At 37.6% G+C, this 19017-nt stretch overlaps 1 protein-coding gene across 4 annotated transcripts in view; it reads right to left on the bottom strand.

Annotated features, from left to right (window-relative positions):
• Window positions 1–19017, bottom strand: part of LOC127660531 (arginyl-tRNA--protein transferase 1-like) — a 117418-nt gene that overhangs the window by 79072 nt on the left and 19329 nt on the right. For 2 of the 4 annotated variants that reach the window (XM_052150841.1, XM_052150843.1), the window contains 2 exons: window positions 18525–18733; window positions 8480–8608 (listed from right to left, as the gene is read on the bottom strand). In XM_052150841.1, coding sequence (XP_052006801.1) covers window positions 8480–8608; window positions 18525–18733 — 338 coding nt within the window. Of the gene's footprint in view, window positions 1–2407; window positions 2537–8479; window positions 8609–18524; window positions 18734–19017 lie in introns of all 4 variants that reach the window. The other 2 variants (XM_052150842.1, XM_052150844.1) reach the window with 1 other exon arrangement.

Raw genomic sequence — 19017 nt, 5'->3', positions numbered from 1 at the left:
ACTGCCAGCGACTCCATCCCATTCATTTTCAATGAGAGCACAGCGACTTCCGGCAACACGAGCTGTCGCGACCGTTGGCGACTAGATGTGGGCGTGTCCAGCGACGCGACAAAGTTGAGACAAGTTCAACTTTATTCAAATGAAGAGCGACTAACGGAAGCGACAGCCAATAGGAGAGAAGACGGGAGAGCTCACATGATCCTTCTCTCTCTAAGCTCCTGCAGTAACGGAAAGATGGATGAAAGGCTAATTCTTGCTGTTAGCAATTTTCCAGTGCTCTATGATATGGATATGGTATATCCAGCCGCAGCTCTTGCACCAGCCGGTGGTACTCGCCGTGCTGACTCCGAGATTTAATGGTTATGTGGACCCAGACAGACTGGCGTGAATGTCATTTATAAACGTTACTAGGCAACCAGTAGTGGGAACGCCCACTAGCGACTTCACCACCAGCCACTGGCGACCTGCAGCGACAAAGTGTGTACGCAGCTTTACACTGGCTCAAAAACACTTGATTTATATTATAAGTCCATCTGGGCTTGTATTGTACATCAAACAGCGTTAAGAGGTCCTTTCCTCATTACTTCATCACTGACACAGAAGCACTGTATTGTGAAGTGTGCAGTGTAACTCTAATGACTCCGGGCGGACACATTGCAAAGGTTCCGCCCTTCCACCAAGTGTTTATGCTGGTTTATGCTGTATTAATTGTAAATGCGTTAATCAGGATTTTTTAAAATTAACGCGTTAAACTTTCATTAATCGCATGCGTTACTGACATCTCTAGCTATTATTGAGAATAGCTATCATAAACATTTTGACAGCAAAGCAGTGTGTGCTATAGTATTAACTAAACGGTACCTCTACCACGATAGTAGTTCAACCTAAAAAGAAAACTAACGGTAAAAGACTGCTTTAGCACCCCTTGTGGAAAATGCTGAGAATGCACATAAGGAAAGCGACAACAATGGAAAGCAAACAATGTATGAAATATTTCTTGACGCTATTTACACTGCGATCTTCTAAATCAGTTCCTTTAAGATTAAACTATTATTTCACTGCATTACTCTCTTGGCCTCCCTTTGTCCTCTCGGCAGCATTTTAATATTGTATGGATTTCATACGAGCTGCCAGACTGCGAATGTTGCTCTTCCATGACAAGTAATTGAGTTACGGCTGTGTTTTAAAGAGCAGGGTGTGTGCAGCTGTCCAGCCCAGACTAAGACTGAAATAACATACAGTAAAAGAGTTTGACTGGCTTATATCTCTACAGAGCCACCCCGTCTTAATTCACTCTCTACCAAAACACAGGTGATTTATTGGCCAATCCACTCAATGATCTTTAAATGGAAACTGCTCTAAAAAATTTCTGCAAGCAATATGTAACTAATATAGCAGCTTTTCATCCTGTAATATAAAGAGAAAGACACAAATGAAGACAGAAACACAAAGTTATGAGTCATTTAAACCTGTTTGTTTCATAATGAAATGTTATGGGTTCTTGCTGATAGATTGCTCAATGACTCACAACACTATTGCCACCAGTGTTGGGTAGTTATTATTTACTACCTACTAATTAAATCTTCTACAGTGTAATTAGATTACTGTACTAATTACAGTACTCTGTAATTACTGTACTCTGTCTGAAAAGTAATTGCATTACTTATTACTAATTATATACTAATAATAACAACAACCTCGACCAGATGAACAATACAAGGATATACATGAATCTGTTCTTTTAATGCTTTCAAATAAATCATAAAATCAAGTCAATTATTGTTTAAATGGCCAAAGAATTTAAGGGGGCAGCATTAAATTAAAAAACATAAATTTTAACATCAGAAGTTACATTTTGATTTTAAATTCACTATTGTTTTACATAGTATTGTTCTATAGTCTACACAGAGTTATATGCAATTACATCAGAAGAGTAATTCAATTACAGAAAACTTTAAGAGTAATCCTTACCTAATGTAATTACAGTAATTAATTACTTTGTCACATGTCTATTGCTGCCCGACAGTTACTACACTCATCAGCGGTGTCATAAATAACGGCACCTGAAAGTTGCACAAATCCGTGTGACTTTAGTTTGGCTGCATGATTTATGTTCAGGCTAAAATCGAAACACATTAGACATGTTTACAATCACAAATTCACCTAATCATCCCATCAACAACACAAACATCTAATAAAACTGAACAGAAAAAAAGTGTGGTCCAATTATCTTTGAGAAATGACAAAAGAAATGTGATGCATAAATTTGTGCTCTTGTCTCTATTAATAAGTTCATGCTCACCAGAGAACTGTATGTGATTTAGTGAGACAGTAATCAAAGTGCCAGGTCAATCGATTGAGGTGTTTCATGCAGTCAGTGAATACGTGACATGTTTTAAATATGTACCTCGCTCTCCCTGCACTCGTACGGTGAGTCGCTGTGAACGGTCATCTGGTAGCGGGCATACAGCGCTGCAGACTGCTCGTAGGACGCTAGGAAGCCCGGGTCCTCAAAGCTGACTGGCACTAGCCTCACCTTTAGAGTGATTGAGGGATGATTAGAAGGAGGAAGGGAACGACAACAAAATGACAGGGGTGGAGAAGACGATTACAATGTATGAGGGAATGAGGAAAGACGTTTAGCAAATGTATAGATACAGAAAAAGAGGAAGATTAATTGGGGTGGGGTGGGGGGTTGAACAGGGGAGTGGTTAACTCAAACCAAAAATAAGTTTAAAACAGCTTGTGTATAACACATAGCCTTTAGAATCTATAGCAACACTTTACAACAACATTCTATTCATTATTATTAGTTAATGCATTAGATATCATTAACATTGTTTTTTTTTTTTAAATCATTGTTATTAAATCTTGGCTCTTGGTTTATATATGAAAATACTATTGTTCGTTGTAAGTTCATAATGCATTAAAGCTTAAGTATGTAACTTTTCTATATTAAGATACTTTCTCCTATCCCAGCTTAATATGCAGAGACAACTATAAGTAAGCAATTCATTCAATAAGTTTCTTAAATTTGCAAACACTGTCTCTGTGGCACTATATAAATTCCTGCATATGTTTTGAGTGACTCCCTTAGACCCACCCCAACAACATTACTCAACCAATGGTGTTAATTGGGGTGGGACTTATTCAGAAAGCTGTTTAGAATTTTTTTTAAATAAATGTAATTCCGTTTAGTGGCACAAGTGTCGCAGAAATTATATAATTCAGCTTTAACTAATGTTAACGTATATATACACCAATCAGCCACAACATTAAAACCACCTGCCTAATATTGTGTAGGTCCCCCTCGTGCCGCCAAAACAGCACCAACCCGTTGTAAAGAGTGGTTATCTGAGTTAGCATAGACCAGTCTGGCCATTCTCGGTTCACCTCTCTCATCAACAAGGCGATTCAGTTCCGTCCATAGCACTGCCGCTCACTGGATGTTTTTGGCACCATTCAGAGTAAATTCTAGAGACTGTTGTGTGTGAAAATCCCAGAAATACTCAAACCAACCCATCTGGCACCAACAATCATGCCAAGGTCCAAATCACTGAGATACATTTTTCCCCCCATTCAGATGGTTGATGTGAACATTAACTAAATCTCCTGACCCGAATCTGCATGATTTTATGCACTGCTGCCATACAATTGGCTGATTAGATAATCTCATGGATGATTGTTGGTGCCAGACGGGCTGGTTTGAGTATTTCTGTAACTGTTGATCTCCTGGGATTTTAAATTACTCCGAATGGTGCCAAAAAAGAAATCCACCGAGGGGCAGTTCTGCAGATGGAAATGCCTTGTTGATGAGAGAGGTCAACAGAGAATGGCCAGAGTGGCCTACGGTAACTCAGATAACCATTCTGTACAACTGTGGTGAGGAGAATGTAATCTATGAATGCTATTCTTCTCATCACAATTGTACAGAGCGGTTATCTGAGAGTTATCATGATACGGGTTTCCATCCACAGAATGCTATTGTGAGATGCAGGTTTGTGTAGTTTTGGCAGCACGAGGGGACCTACACAATATTAGGCGGGTGGTTTTAATGTTGTGGCTGATTGCTTTAAAATGTTAAATTGTGTTAATTAATGGTAATGAACACAACCTTTTTGTAAAGTTTTAAAGAATATCTTTATTGAATATTCTGTAATAGAAATTCTATAAAATTCTTAATTGAATTGTTTTTAAATTCAGTATCTCTAAATGTTTCTGAATCGCTTCAACCATTTGAAACAGTTATTTTAAGGAGATGCACAATACTGAATATTGTGGTATTATTTCCCACCCTGAAGCACATTTTCCCTCCAAATTCTCATTACAGCATTTTACTTTTCAATTTGTTTGAAATCACCATTATTCTCAGTCAGGATTCTCATAAGATTCTCATTACTGTAATAAATTATGTAATATATATATTTTTATTATTGTTGAAATCAGCACAAATTAAAAGGCAGTGCAAGAAATACCATGATGTATAAATACTTTATTTAAGTAGTATTTACATTTTTTATTTTTACAGCAATGAGAACTGAAGCAAATAAAACTGCTTTTTAAGTTTTAAAGAGTACACTATTTCACAGTTTACTGTTTTAGAATAAATACTGAAGTTTTAAACACACAAGACAGCAGATGTATAATATCTGCTGAAAAGAATATAATTATCTAATAGGCATCAAACAAAAACACTACATTTAAGGCTTCAGTAAATACAGAAATGTATTTCCAGCTTCTTGAATACAATTAATAGTTTGAACAATAGTTTACAAAAGGACAGGGGAGTGAGTGTGATGTTATGAAGTATGACAGAAAATTAAATGTAGGGAGACAGATGGGCTGAAGGTGAGGCTAGTGCACTAGGGCCATGAAGTTTTTTGTCAAGACTAAATTCAAATTTCCAACACTGATACAGGCTGTCAATACACCTGACTGATGATGAACACATTTGACAAAGGTTACAAATTCAAGCCAAGGCAGCAGGTGGGTGTGTTTTGAGATCACAAGCACTGGTGCCACAACATCTCAAAAACACCCGATCTAAGCTTGGCCTATTTTACCCAATGTGCACCAATGAAATAAACAGTTTAAGGCAAAAAAATAATATGGCATCCTTCAAATGGACACACATAAGCACAAATTCAGATGATACTTGAATATCAATGAGAGCTGAAAGAGTATCAAAATAAAAAAATGCTACAACCACTTCAGTGAGCAAGCATGTTGTGTTACCAATTTTCTAACCTACTTATTAAAAAGAGGCATCACAAAAGAGCCATTAGTTCGCAAATCACTAGAACGATGCTGCGTGGCATGTTCGCTCTTGCAACTGACCAACCAACAGAAGAAAACACAATAGAAACCATTGAGATGTTTGTGTTCTTATGCATGGAGTGGTGGTGGCGTAGTGGGCTAATGCACACAACTGTTAATCAGAAGGTTGTTGGTTCGATCCTCACAGCCACCATCATTGTGTCCTTGAGCAAGGCACTTAACTCCAGGTTGCTCCGAGGTGACTGTCCCTGTAATAAGTCGCTTTGGAGAAAAGCGTCTGCCCAATGCATAAATGTAAATGTAAATGCAGGTATGTCACCTCCACTCTCCTTTACTCAAGCAAAATTTGTAAACAACCATCTTGGTCAAGTTGGTCCGGTGGTAGAGTTTGTTAGCTTTTACTTGTTTGACACAAACACCTGTAGAAACACTGCCCACACTGAGCGGATGAGAACGTTTGCCTTATTTCGATTAATTTTTCCCTCTTTCCAACATCATTCATATGGTTCATATGGTTTCATCAGAGTTTGTGTTAATGACATAACTTCTCAATTTCTTCTTTCTTCTCTCATTCCTATTCATTTGCTTTCAGTTTCCTTCAACTCACTGAATTTCAGAAAAGCCCCCCAATATTCAGATATGGTCAGATTGTCGCCCAAATAATTTATATCCTTGTTGTTGTTCTGCTGCAGTTCACTATACACCGCTACCTAATTATCATTAAGTTGTTCCAGAAATGACAACGGTTTAAAGAAAGTTTAGTTTTTAGAATGCGCAGTAGATTAGATTAGATTAGATTAGATTCAACTTTATTGAATCTAATCTAATCTAATCTAATCTACTTTTCATCAGAGTTTGTGTTAATGACATAACTTCTCAATTTCTTCTTTCTTCTCTCATTCCTATTCATTTGCTTTCAGTTTCCTTCAACTCACTGAATTTCAGAAAAGCCCCCCCCCCCAATATTCAGATATGGTCAGATTGTCGCCCAAATAATTTATATCCTTGTTGTTGTTCTGCTGCAGTTCACTATACACCGCTACCTAATTATCATTAAGTTGTTCCAGAAATGACAACGGTTTAAAGAAAGTTTAGTTTTTAGAATGCGCAGTAGTCGAACACCGCTCGTCAATGTCATTTGAGATACCCAAATCAAATTGATGAAGGCGGAACTCAAATTTAAGAAGCTGAGCAGGAACCTTGTGGATTATTCCAGAGTCGCGCAGCACGCATGCATCAGTGTCAGCAGTACAGGTTAAGAGTGTTATGTAAGATGTCAGTATATAACTAAACATGCAATATTTGCCCACTATTTTATGATTGAAATGTTGTACAGACCAACAGTTATTTCCAATGGAGCAAACTATTCACCATTTGGAGAAATGTGCGGTTACAAGTATGTCATTCATAATTTTAAATGTGAAAACATTAACAGAGCCGTTTTCAGCATATCAGGCTCAAGACAATCGATAATAAGCTAAATTTCACAGACCACATCTCAAAGTCTGCAAGATCATGTAGATTTACACTCTACAATATCAGGAAGATAAGACCCTTCCTCTCTGAACATGCCACACAACTGCTTGTTCAGTCACTTGTCATAACTAGACTGGACTACTGTAACGCTCTCATTGCAGGTATCCCTGCATGTGCAATTAGACCTCTGCAAATGATCCAGAATGCAGCAGCACGTCGGTCTTTAATGAACCAAAGAGAGCACATGTTACACCACTCTTTGTCTCTCTCCACTGGCTGCCGGTTGATGCACGCATCAAATACAAGGCTCTGATGCTGGCATACAAAACAGTCACTGGATCTGCTCCAGCATACCTAAAATCATTTCTGCAGATCTACACGCCCACTAGAAGCCTGCGGTTGGCTTATGAACATCGCCTTGTTGTACCAACACAAAGAGGCACCAAAACACTTTCCCGGACTTTCGGTTTCACTGTACCACGTTTGTGGAATGACCGTCCCAATTTGACCTATTTAAAAGTATTTACATGGATTTGTAGAACATGCATTAAAAACCAGCATTGTTTCTTTAAGAAAACCAGCATTCCTATAAAGAGCGTCAGTAAATGAGCACGTTAACAAGAGAGACTCAAATGGCTTTATATCATCCGTTATGCATGATTAGAATTAAATGCTTATTTATTTATTTTTTTACTAACAACTGGCTGTAGAGAACAGAAAGGATATTAAAAGAGACATTATTCATTGACAAATGGATTGCGTGGATCTCGTCTTTGGACACACATTGCACGGAAACATTTTTTACCCTCAAAACGCTGTGAAAGGATCTAGCTGTCGAATACTCCACCACTATACTACACAATCACTGGTGAGTGAAAACTAAACATTTACTTCTAGTAAAGTTCTAGTCTAATATAACTTTTTTCTCACACAAATTTGCAAATGCAAGTGATTTCCTCTTATTGTAAAGCACTGCGCATAGAGTAAAATATCAATCTTGGGATTTAAGATTCGGAAAATCGATATTTTTACACACCCCTATAATAGACTACTTTTATGGTGTATCTTTGTCCTTTTTGGAGACATTGAGGAATGAGATGCATACAGATTCTTCCAAATTTTCTTTCAGTGTTCAATTGAAAAATAACAGCTGATAGGTTTTGAATGGCATCTAAGTGAGTAATGACAGATTTTATATTTGGGGTAAACTTTTCATTCAAAGTAAGTGCACTGTGATGTTTTGCTTCCAGTTTTAGTTGAACAGGTTTTCGTTTCTCCCTCATGTTCATTTAGATTTCCACCCACCTTGGACCCTTTCCCGGCCCATACATCACCTCCTTACTCCTATCAGCTTCTTCTGCTCCTGGTCAACTTCTTGTATACACAAATCGCTCCAAATGTAAGCTGATGTCACGATTAACAGCGGTTCTATGTAGTATTCCTCAAAACATTATTCGGCTCTTAGACAAAAGTGAAAGCAAACCTAATGAAATAAAAACATTAAATTAGCCTATGCTGGTTTAAGCTGGTCTCCCAGACTGATCAGCTAAAAAGTGACCCAAACCTATCCTAAACCAGCCAACTGACCAGGCTGAGAGACCGGCTAAGACCCAACCAGATTAGGCTGGCTGTAGCTGTTATTTTCAGCAAGAAGGCCATCTAAAATGTGCTCAACCCCTAAGAGACCGGCATACTTCCTTGACCCCTGAGCTTTAGGTCCTCTAACCTGGCTCTCGGTAGCTTTTTCAGGTGGATCCTTGTGAATGGCCATCTGGTAGAGTTTGTACACTTGGTAAGAGGCATCAAATGAAGCTTTGAATTGTGGACTGGGTGGATTGGAGCGCACTAGCCTCACCTTCAACATGAGGATGATGAACAGCAAAAGGGTTACAAAGAAAAATGAGATCTTCCAAGAAAGAAGCTAAAAGAACACACAGTTAATGGCTCAAGACTTGAGAAGATAACAGGGTTCCCACATGTTTTGACCAATGACTTCCAGTCATTTGTGATTGATGAGAATTATTTTTAAAATCAAATCAGAGATTACACCATCTATTCTAACAGACTAAATATTATAGAGCCGGTTATACCAACAACAACAACAAAAATTTGATTACCAATTACTGTAGAGACAAACCGAATGAAAATGTTATTCATTTCTATGACTTTTCCAGGTCTGGAAAAGAAATCACAAAATTGTAACATTTTTCATGACTGTAGGAACCCTGATATTATAACTTGGAGCAGAAAATGAATAAAGTTGTTGTACATGCAGTTTTTTTAATTAATTTCTATATAGGATACATTTTCCAAATGAATGGTTGCTTAAAATGGCACTTACACACTAGTTTATGCCAAGCAAAAGAAGGCAGTGAATCCATTGATTTCAAAAGTGGATGGTGTGTCCCAAGTTCATAAAAGAAAATATATTTGCAAAAAACTTTGCGAAAAAGTGACCAAATGTGAGAAAATGTTGCTGAAGTTTTCCAGTTTTGCTTTCGGAAATCCAATTTGCTGTATTCCTGCTTGATTTCAAACACGGCTCTTTGCACTCCTTCAAAACACATTTTACGCATTATAGTCCAATAAAATTAAACTTTTTCTAATGTGTAAGTGCCCCATTTTGCTCAAGTCAGAATTGTGGCCCAACAAGATAAGTAAACATTTGGAAAATGAAATAAAAACACTTGAACAGTAAACCCATATTTATCATATTACAGCATTAGTTTGGTTGGGTGAGATTCAGCATAAGTATTCAAGAAAAACCCCCGTACTTTAGATTTACTCTTTGCATATCTATAAAATGTGTCTAATGTTGTGAATCTCAAAAAACTTGTACAGGTCGTATTTCATCGTAAAATCAAAAGAAAAATACAATGAATTATATTTCACATAAAGAAAATGACATCAATATAAAGGGCCATTAGATTTATTTACATGGCAATTAAGCACATTTTCCCACTCAATTTTCATTTATGTTATGCATCTGGATCAATTAAACTTAAAAGCAAGAAATGCTACCATGATGTATAAACAATTATAAAAAAAAAAATTATGAAGGATTTTTACTGTCCTTAATTACAATCCAAATGCAATTGCAAATCGTGTATTACTGTTTGCATTTTCGTTTACATGAACGTACAATGTCTGCCAAATTTCAAATGAAAAAGCAAAATCCATTTGCAACTGCATTTCCTATATGATATGAGTTATGACCCTGTCATATCGATATACCAAAAGCAATTACCCTGTATGCCATTTCATTTCCTCTGCATCCCATATGGTGCATACCAAACTTCAAAACTACCTTTGCACTTGCATTTCCGATGCCTAACACCGATACTTGTCAATCAGTGTTGGGAGATTATACTGTGGGGCGTGTTTTTAAGTTGTATATATATATATATATATATATATATATACACACACACACACACACCTATCAGCCATAAAATTAAAAACCACCGGCCTAATATTAATGTTTTTTAGTTTTTGGCATAAATTCTAGAGACTGTTGTTTGTGAAAATCGCAGGAGATCAGCAGTTACAGAAACACTCAAACCAGCCCATCTGGCACCAACAATCATCCATGTGATTATCTAATCAGCCAATCATGTGGTAGCACTGCAGGGCATAAAATCATGCAGATACAGGTCAGGAGCTTCAGTTAATGTTCACATTAACCATCAGAATGGGGATAAAATGTGATCTCAGTGATTTGGATCATGGCATGATATTTGGTGCAGATGAGCTGGCATTTTAATTTTGGCAGGCTCCATATGGGGTGCAGAGGAAATGAAATACCAAACGGGGTAATTGCTTTTGCTATTTCGATATGACAGGGTCATACCTCATAAGACATGGGAAATACAATGACAAATGGACTTTTCCATTTGAAATTTGGCCGACCCTGTATGTTTGTGTAAACAAAAATGCAAACGGTAATACATAATTTGCAACTGCATTTGGATTAAGTCACCATTTATGCGTCCACATATAGAAAACGCAAATGCAAATACAATTTGCACGGAAAATACATGTTGCATATTTTCTCAACAGATTTTATAAAAACAAAAAAGCTTTTTCCCTAAAAAAAAATTTAATAAGAAAGATTCATAGATAAAGATGTGGAAAAGGCAAACACACATTTAATCCTAATGATTAAACCCAGACCGGCAGTCAAACTGTCTCAACAAAGTGTCTCCTTACTATATATAGTTACAAAAGAAACTTCCTGAGTTTTCAGCCTGCAGTAGAACTAGCTTCATAATATCACATCAGTAAACATAGTAAAAAAAAAAAAAGGAAATAATGAAAAGAAATAACCACAATGACCATAGCTTGGATATCATATACATTTCAAAGGATAAAAAATGGGTTATCCCCTTTTCTCCCCAATTTGGCATGCCCAATTCCCAATGCGCTCGAAGTCCTGAATGTTAATCTTGACATCAGTTATGTAGTGACTTGACTTGCCTCAATCCGAGTGGCAGAGGATGAATTTCAGTTTCCTCCACATCTGAGACAGTCAACGCAGCTTGTTGAGCACGTTACCGTGGAGACATAGTGCATGTGGAGGCTTCATGCTATTCTCTGCGGCACCCACGCACAACTGACCACGTGCCCCACCGAGAGCGAACCACATTATAGCGACCACGAGGAGGTTAACCCAATTTAGGCTCTATCTACCCTAGCAACCGGACCAATTGGTTGCTAAGGAACCCTGGATTCGAACTTGCGACTCCAGGTTTGGTAGTCAGCGTCTTTACTTGCTGAGCTACCCAGGCCCCCAAAGTAGCTCTTTTTAAGCTAATTTGCTAGCAACTATTGGGCGGTTTGCAATAATAACATACAGACATGTTCAAACTTTGCGTGTCAAAACATGTTGCAAATGGTTTGATGTTAATGTCACTAAACACCATAGGTTCCTGTATGTCTTGTGACCAAACGTGACGTGCCAATATGCATTTGCGCCAATAAAATTTGGAATGCGGAGGATTTTTAGTGAATAATGATTTATAATAACAGAATTTCATATTTCCTTCGCTATCATATGCCTTCAGACAAGTTGAAATACAGCGCACAAGTCGTATGAACTAATTTTATGGTGCGTTTTTGTCCATTTGTAATTAAACGTAGCTAACTACTTTAATTACATTACATAACTGTCAAGTGATTTCATGAATAGTCTGGAGCCAAACTTAGACAAAGCATCTTCCAAATTCTACATGGGTGTGAAAGTCTGACATCAGTTTAAAGTGCATTGTGTGGGATTTGATGTAAGGTTTGATTAGTAAAACAGAGCTTGACATCTACCAGAATCATCTGTGTTTGCACAAGGGCACGCTGGCCTCAAAAAGTGAGGTGGCAAATAAAAATCCAATTCTCCAAACAAAAATATTTAATTGACTGGCAAATCTGTTCCTAATTTAAAGAACTCTCATGGAGACGTTTTCATTGGACGAGGTGCTTATGGTTTACAAGTTCACAGAAGAGCAAGGCCGGGGGATTTAACTTCAGGTTTTATTTTATTTGGCCTTCACTGAAGCGCTCATATTAATGCCTGGCCGAGTTAATTGAAGATATTTGCAACTTTTGTTTCAGATAAAAAAATATTTGAATCTTTTGGGTCATTCTCTGGAGTTGTGGAGAACTTAATTAAGTGTGTGAGGAGGAACCAAGACAAAGAGAGCACAGCGCTGTCATAACAGCTCAGAGATTTAAAATTACAAGAGGGGTAAAAGAGGGCAGAAGCAATCACTTTCCAAACTGGGGTTTGGAAAGAAGTACAAATTGGGGACAAGTAATAGTGTGCCACTACTGCCCTCTACAGGTATGTTTAGAGGCATTTGATGACTAAATTGTATGGTAATTTGCTTGCGAACCTTTGTTGGTTAAAAGAGTTAAAGGAATAGGTCACATAAGAATGACAATTCTGTCAACATTTACTCGCCCTTATATTGTGCTCAACCCGCATGTCTCTCTTTCATCCATGGAACACAAAAAGGAGACATTTTCCCCCCATTTACACTCTAAAAATATTATACCCAACCGCTGGGTTAAGGCTGTTGGGTGAAGAAGTTGGGTTGATTTGACCCAATCTAGGTTGGTAAACGTTTTAAACCAGTAACCCAGTATGCTGAGTTGGGAAAGCGGACGTGAAAGTAACCATATACCTCGTACGTTTACTTACAGTTTCAAATCTTTGTGAAGGCTGCCGAACGAGAGAAAGAGCACCAACGCTGGAAACTTGAGGTAGTAAATTGTTAATGTACTTGTTTATTTAATAATTTTTGTAACATATGAAGGAATAATTAGAGACAGACAGTTGAATTACTGAAAAGGAATGCGCATCCTGAGGTGACAATGCGGCGTGAAGTGGCCGTTACGCCTCCGATGTGCATTAACTTTCAAAACTTCAACGGTTTGGATTCAGTTATTCCGCTGATACCGCTGTTACCATGTATAAAATACATAACCACAAATTTGTTTGTCTCAACACATTTTCAGGTTTGCAGCTTGGGTTTATAACTATTCACTGAATAATCTGTAACCAAGCGGTGCTGTGTTGCGGACGCCACATGAAATTTCAAACCTCCGTTAAGACTGAAGAGCACGAGAGACGGCGCTGGAGACATTCAAGTCATTTTAAACAAAATTATTTTATAATTTTTAATAAGTAATAATTAACGACGGACCAGTGCGCCACTACAATTGTGCATTCAATCTTCTGGAATTAATTATTCTGCTTATCCCATGATTAATACACACATTTATTTGATCACATCTTTCAGATTTTCATTGTCAAGACGCTCTTTTGTGTTAAACTAATTTCTTATGCACACATTTTCATCTAAGCTAGCTATTCTGCTCCCTAGACACCCAGACATGCTTCTAGTAATACTTACAAAAATGAATCATGGTTTTACTTCAGTAATATTGAAGTAACCATAAATATCTATGTCGTATCCATGACTGTGTTAACCATGTTTTTGTTTAGTGGTGGTGGTGTAGTGGGCTAAAGCACATAACTGCTAATCAGAAGGTCGCTAGTTCGATCCCCAAAGCCACCACCATTGTGTCCTTGAGCAAGGCACTTAACTCCAGGTTGCTCCGGGGGGATTGTCCCTGTAATAAGTGCACTGTACGTTGCTTTGGATAAAAGCATCAGCCAAATGCATAAGTGTAAATGTTTAAGATGCTTTGTCAAATTAATAGTTTGAAACTAGGGCTGCATGATATATCGAAATATCGCAAATGCACATAATCGCATGGGCGTGCAGTGTGCATATAAGCGGAGAGAAGGCACATTTGATTTCAGTAAGTCTGTATCTTTCAACACATTCTGATGCTCATTCATGTTTCTTATTTTTGCTAAAGCAGAGAGAGCATGCACTGTGCCCCGCTCAGTTTAAATGGCATCTCAATCTGTCACACACAGCATTAAAGAGTATCAAAACCGCATTTGTGCAGATAATAATGAGATCAAATGCCGGCTTGAAACTCTAACATTGCTTGTTTAATGGCCGCTTCGGATATATCAAAGGATGGGTTTCAATGAATGGATTGTCCTGAGAAATCATTCCCCTAAGTGCAGCCGCAGCGTCGACTGAGAACAGGAACGTTAAACTAATGCGAAGGTCTACGGCAAGCGCTTCTGGACAACATTTATTTATTTATTTATTTTTTTAAAGTCCCACATTGAATGAACTAATAAAATGTACATGAACATGAATTACAGTGTAAAAATTAATTAATTCATAACACAGACCATTTAAGGATATACTATAATATGGTGAAATTAACTTTATATTCATGTGCTTTTTAAAAATAAAACACAAATATTTAAATATGAATTTTAATATCTGCTACATAGCTAATGGTAAAATTAGATATTATACAGAGTCTAAATACAATTCAGAACAAAAGATAAGTATTTTGTGATCACTGGGATAGACTGTATTTTTATTTTATTTGGGCGGTTATGATGTTCGGTGCACTCCGATGAAGTCATCACAGGAATATCGAATATCGCATCATCCAACAACTTATTGGATAACGTATTTTCCCTCCATATCGTGCAGCCCTATTTGAAACATTGAAAAACACATCTGGAGATTCTGTTCTTTTCGGCTGTTTCTGAATGCAAGAACACATCCTGTTTAAAAAAGCTGCTTAATCTTGTTGTGCTGCCATCAACAGCCATACGTCAAACAACTATAAATTAGCAGTATTAGTAGTAGTGCATGGCCTTGGTACATCATCCTGTTCTTAACATGGCATGAAAAGGGGGCCTGGGTAGCTCAGCAAGTAAAGTTGCGAGTTTGAATCCAGAGAGTGCGGAGTGACTCCAGCCAGGTCCCCTAAACAACCAAATTGGCCCAGTTGCTAGGGAGGGTAGAGTCACATGGGTTAACCTCCTTGTGGTCGCTATAATGTGGTTTGCTCTCGGTGGGGCGTGAGGTGAGCTGTGCGTGGATGCCAAGGAGAATAGCGTGAAGCCTCCACACGCACTATGTCTCCGCAGTAATGCGCTCAACAAGCCACATGATGAGATGTGCAGAATGGTAGTCTCAGACGCAGAGGTAATCTAAGGTTCGTTCTCCGCCACCCAGATTGAGGCAAGTCACTACACCATCGCAAGGTCTTAGAGCGCACTTGGAATTGGGCATTCCAAATTGAGGAGAAAATCGGGAGACAATAAAAAAATTGGGCATGTAAAAAGGGCCTTAGGTTTCCAATGGCTGGTGTTTGGTTAGGGTTGCCTTCAGAAGAAAATACAGTATCACTACATTCTTTGCGCTTGAAAACATTACTTAATGCATTATGAACTATTTTAAAAACTCAAAATATTGTTAATTCCTAACTAATTTAGTTAACTAATGTTAACAAATACAATCTTATTGTAAAGTGTCATGAGTACTTTGCCAGATGTGTAGTTAGGTTTTAAACTTAGTCTTCATGCATTGATTCACAGTCATTTCTGTTTTTCCAGGTTGGTACCAGTGGCTCATTACCTGCACGGTGCAACAGATACCATCAAATTTCCATACATACTGATGCTTGGAGAAAACAATCAGTGCTTTCAAGCTTTTGTTGTCATTCACAGAGAAGTGCTTCAGCAAAATGCACAGTGGTGATTTACTTGAAAGCTTTCTACCTCTTAATTATTAATTATCCCAAGAAGTGTTCCCGAGTGTGTGAATTTCTACAGACTGGTAACTTAAAATTCTACCGTTTGATTGTTATTGTAGTATTGTAGTGTGTGTTTGGGGGAGGGGGTAAAGTGATTTTGATGAACAAGAATTCTAGTTTAAATTTCTAACCCAATTTGGGTATACATTAATCCAGCAATAGTTGGATAAAAAAAAACAGCATGCTGTTTTAAACTTTTAACCCAACCCCATTGGGTCAAAACAACCCAGCGTTGATTTAGTCCCTATTGGACCCAGCGTTCGGTTGCCAAAATGACCCAAATTTGGTCATTATTAACCCAGCATTTTTTTAGAGTGTAATTACAATAAATGGAGACTGAAGCCTCAGGCTTCTAAAAAACAAAAACATGCAAAAGCACTATAAATGTTTTATAAAAGTGGCCCATTTGACTCTTCTGAAGAAGTACCCATTCTTTGTAATTACATGGTAAAAAAAAAAAAAAAGTTTTTTATTTCTTCTTTTGTGTTCCACTAAAGACAGAAAGTCATAGGGGTTTAAATCAACATGAGTGTGAGAAATTATGACCAAATTTTCAATGTGGTGGGCTATTCTTTTAGACTGTGGTGGGTCTGTTAAAAACACTCCACATGTGTATGATCGCTTATATGTAAACATCTAATTAGGCAGGGTGTCTCTACAGTCCTTATCCAAAGTTTAACGACTTTACGAAATTTCAATGAAATAACACAAACACTGACACACAAGCGATAAAGTGAGGTCTGAAAGGAAGTATTTGATAATGTGCACTAGTATAAATGCATCCGTTTAAAAATAGTTCTCCCAAAAATGAAAATTCTCTCATAATTTACTCACCCGTCAAGCCAACCCAGATGTGTATAACTTTCTTTTTCTGCAGAACACAAACACATTACCTTGAATTACAATCTCGATTACACTTTGCTAGGAAGTGTAATCGAGTTTGAAAACATGATCGCCAAGGAGACTGCCGATGTCAAGGTTTATATTGAAAATGGATCTATTCTCACCCAAAACCAATTGGATCACTTCAGAAGACATGGATTAAACCACTGGAGTCTTATGGATTACTTTTATGCTGCTTGTATGTGCTTTTAGAGCTTTAAAGTTTTGGACCCCCATTCTCTTTCATTGTATGGACCTACAGAGCAGAGATATTCTTCTAAAAACCTTTGCTTGTGTTCTGCAGATGAAAAAAAGACATACACATCTGGGATGGCATGAGGGTGAGTAAATGATGATATATGATATGAAATTTAAACAGTTATTCACTGAAATTCTGCCCCTCTGCCGTAGCTCTCATTTATATGTCATACAACCAGAAGTTGCAATCAATATATTGACTTGCGTCCGCATAAGCGCTCCTTGTGGCAACGTAGAGAGTGCAGTGTGTATATTTGCACAACAACGAGCTTGCATTGCTGGAAGCGTCTGCATTCACATACTTGTGTAGTGTATGTTCTGAGCCCAATTGAAGAGATGTTATTTTTTGGATGAACGATGTCTTTAACACTCAAGTGCTTTTAAACTAGCTTTTTTAGTCCTGGACATGAATTCTGCAAATATAGAGGAATTCCTCTTGTATTGTCTCTAAAGCGAACCACTAACCTTGTTCAGATGAGGCTGACATTGACTGCTATCCACTTAAAGTAATTGAATGACATATTGCAGTCAATCAAATCAATCTAGTCAACAAGTTAATTGAGGGATGAATCGGCCCAGTGCCGTCTCCGGGGACAATGACGTTTGGGATATAAGGTGCTCTTTCATACAGAATTGCTTAGTAAGCAAAAACATTGGCTGTTTACCTATGCTGACCTCACCCAACCAATCGCAGCAGAAGCAGGAGAGGATTGTTCAAAACCATGTCAAAATAATGGCCTGGGATAAACAAGTACGAAAATGCTGTAGAAGATAGCTGTACTCTTGAGATCAGTATAGATATTTAACTCACGTATGATGTTATACAAAGGGCAATTTCCTCTCTTGCATTTGCATGTTTAAAGAAATAGCTTAACCAAAATAAATTATTATTACATTATGTCATAATTTACAACAGCCACATGCTGTTCAAACCTGTATGCTGCCAATATTTGTAAATTTTTTTTTGTAACAAAGACTATTTTTCATATAATGACTAGAAGCTACAAAAAGGACCAAAAGCACCATAAAAATGGTCCACATGACTTAAACACAATGTTCCATATCGTCTGAAGCCATATAATAGCACTGTGAATGAAACAGATGAAGGTGGCTATTCACTAATGTCATTCGCCTGTGTCAAAACTTTGCAATCTTTTTTTTTACACATTTTGGTCTGTTCCTTACACAATTCTATCGTATGACTTCAGAAGGCATGATATAAAGCGCATTATCACATGGAAGACTTTTATGGTCCTTTTTGTAGTTTGACATACAGTATGTGGTCACTACATGGAAGAAACCTGCATCAAGATTCTTCAAATATTCAAATTTTGTGTTCCATTGAAGAAATGGATTTTTGATGAAACTATTCTTAGTTATGTGGTTTTAAAAGGTGTCAGCTGCATTTAAGGCAACTATGCAAGTTAATTTCTTACCTCCAAACGGTGAAGAGGGTCATTCGGTAAGGACTCCAAAATGAATTCCTCTAATAATTTAGGATGATTAGATACAGATTTTGATGGGGTGGGATTCGGAGAGGAAGATGCCCCTTCTTGCTGCTTCTGTTGCTCTTTTTGAAGTCGTCGCTCTTTCCTAATGTCCTTAGCTTTTCGACAGAGAGGTCTGTTGAGGTCGGCTCCCTTACCTGCGATTAAGAATATGCGATTAGGAATTTACCAAATGACTGTAAAAAAAATGCAGTTTGCTACAAAAGCCTAGCTTAATGTTAGCAAAACCTAACTACATGCTAGCAATGCCTAGCAACATGCTAAAAATGCTAGCAATGCCAAATATGCTAACAATGCCAAGAAACAAGCTGAACATGATAGCAATGCTATCTACATACTAAAGCATGCTAGCAAGACCCAGAAACATGCTAGCAATCACAGATAAATGCCAAATAACATGCTAAAACATGCTAGAAGCTAC

This window comes from Xyrauchen texanus, chromosome 20, assembly GCF_025860055.1.
Source record: "Xyrauchen texanus isolate HMW12.3.18 chromosome 20, RBS_HiC_50CHRs, whole genome shotgun sequence".
Classification (NCBI taxonomy): Eukaryota; Metazoa; Chordata; class Actinopteri; order Cypriniformes; family Catostomidae; genus Xyrauchen; species Xyrauchen texanus.
Note: the sequence above shows the minus strand (reverse complement) of the source record. Positions and strands in the feature narration are given on the sequence as shown.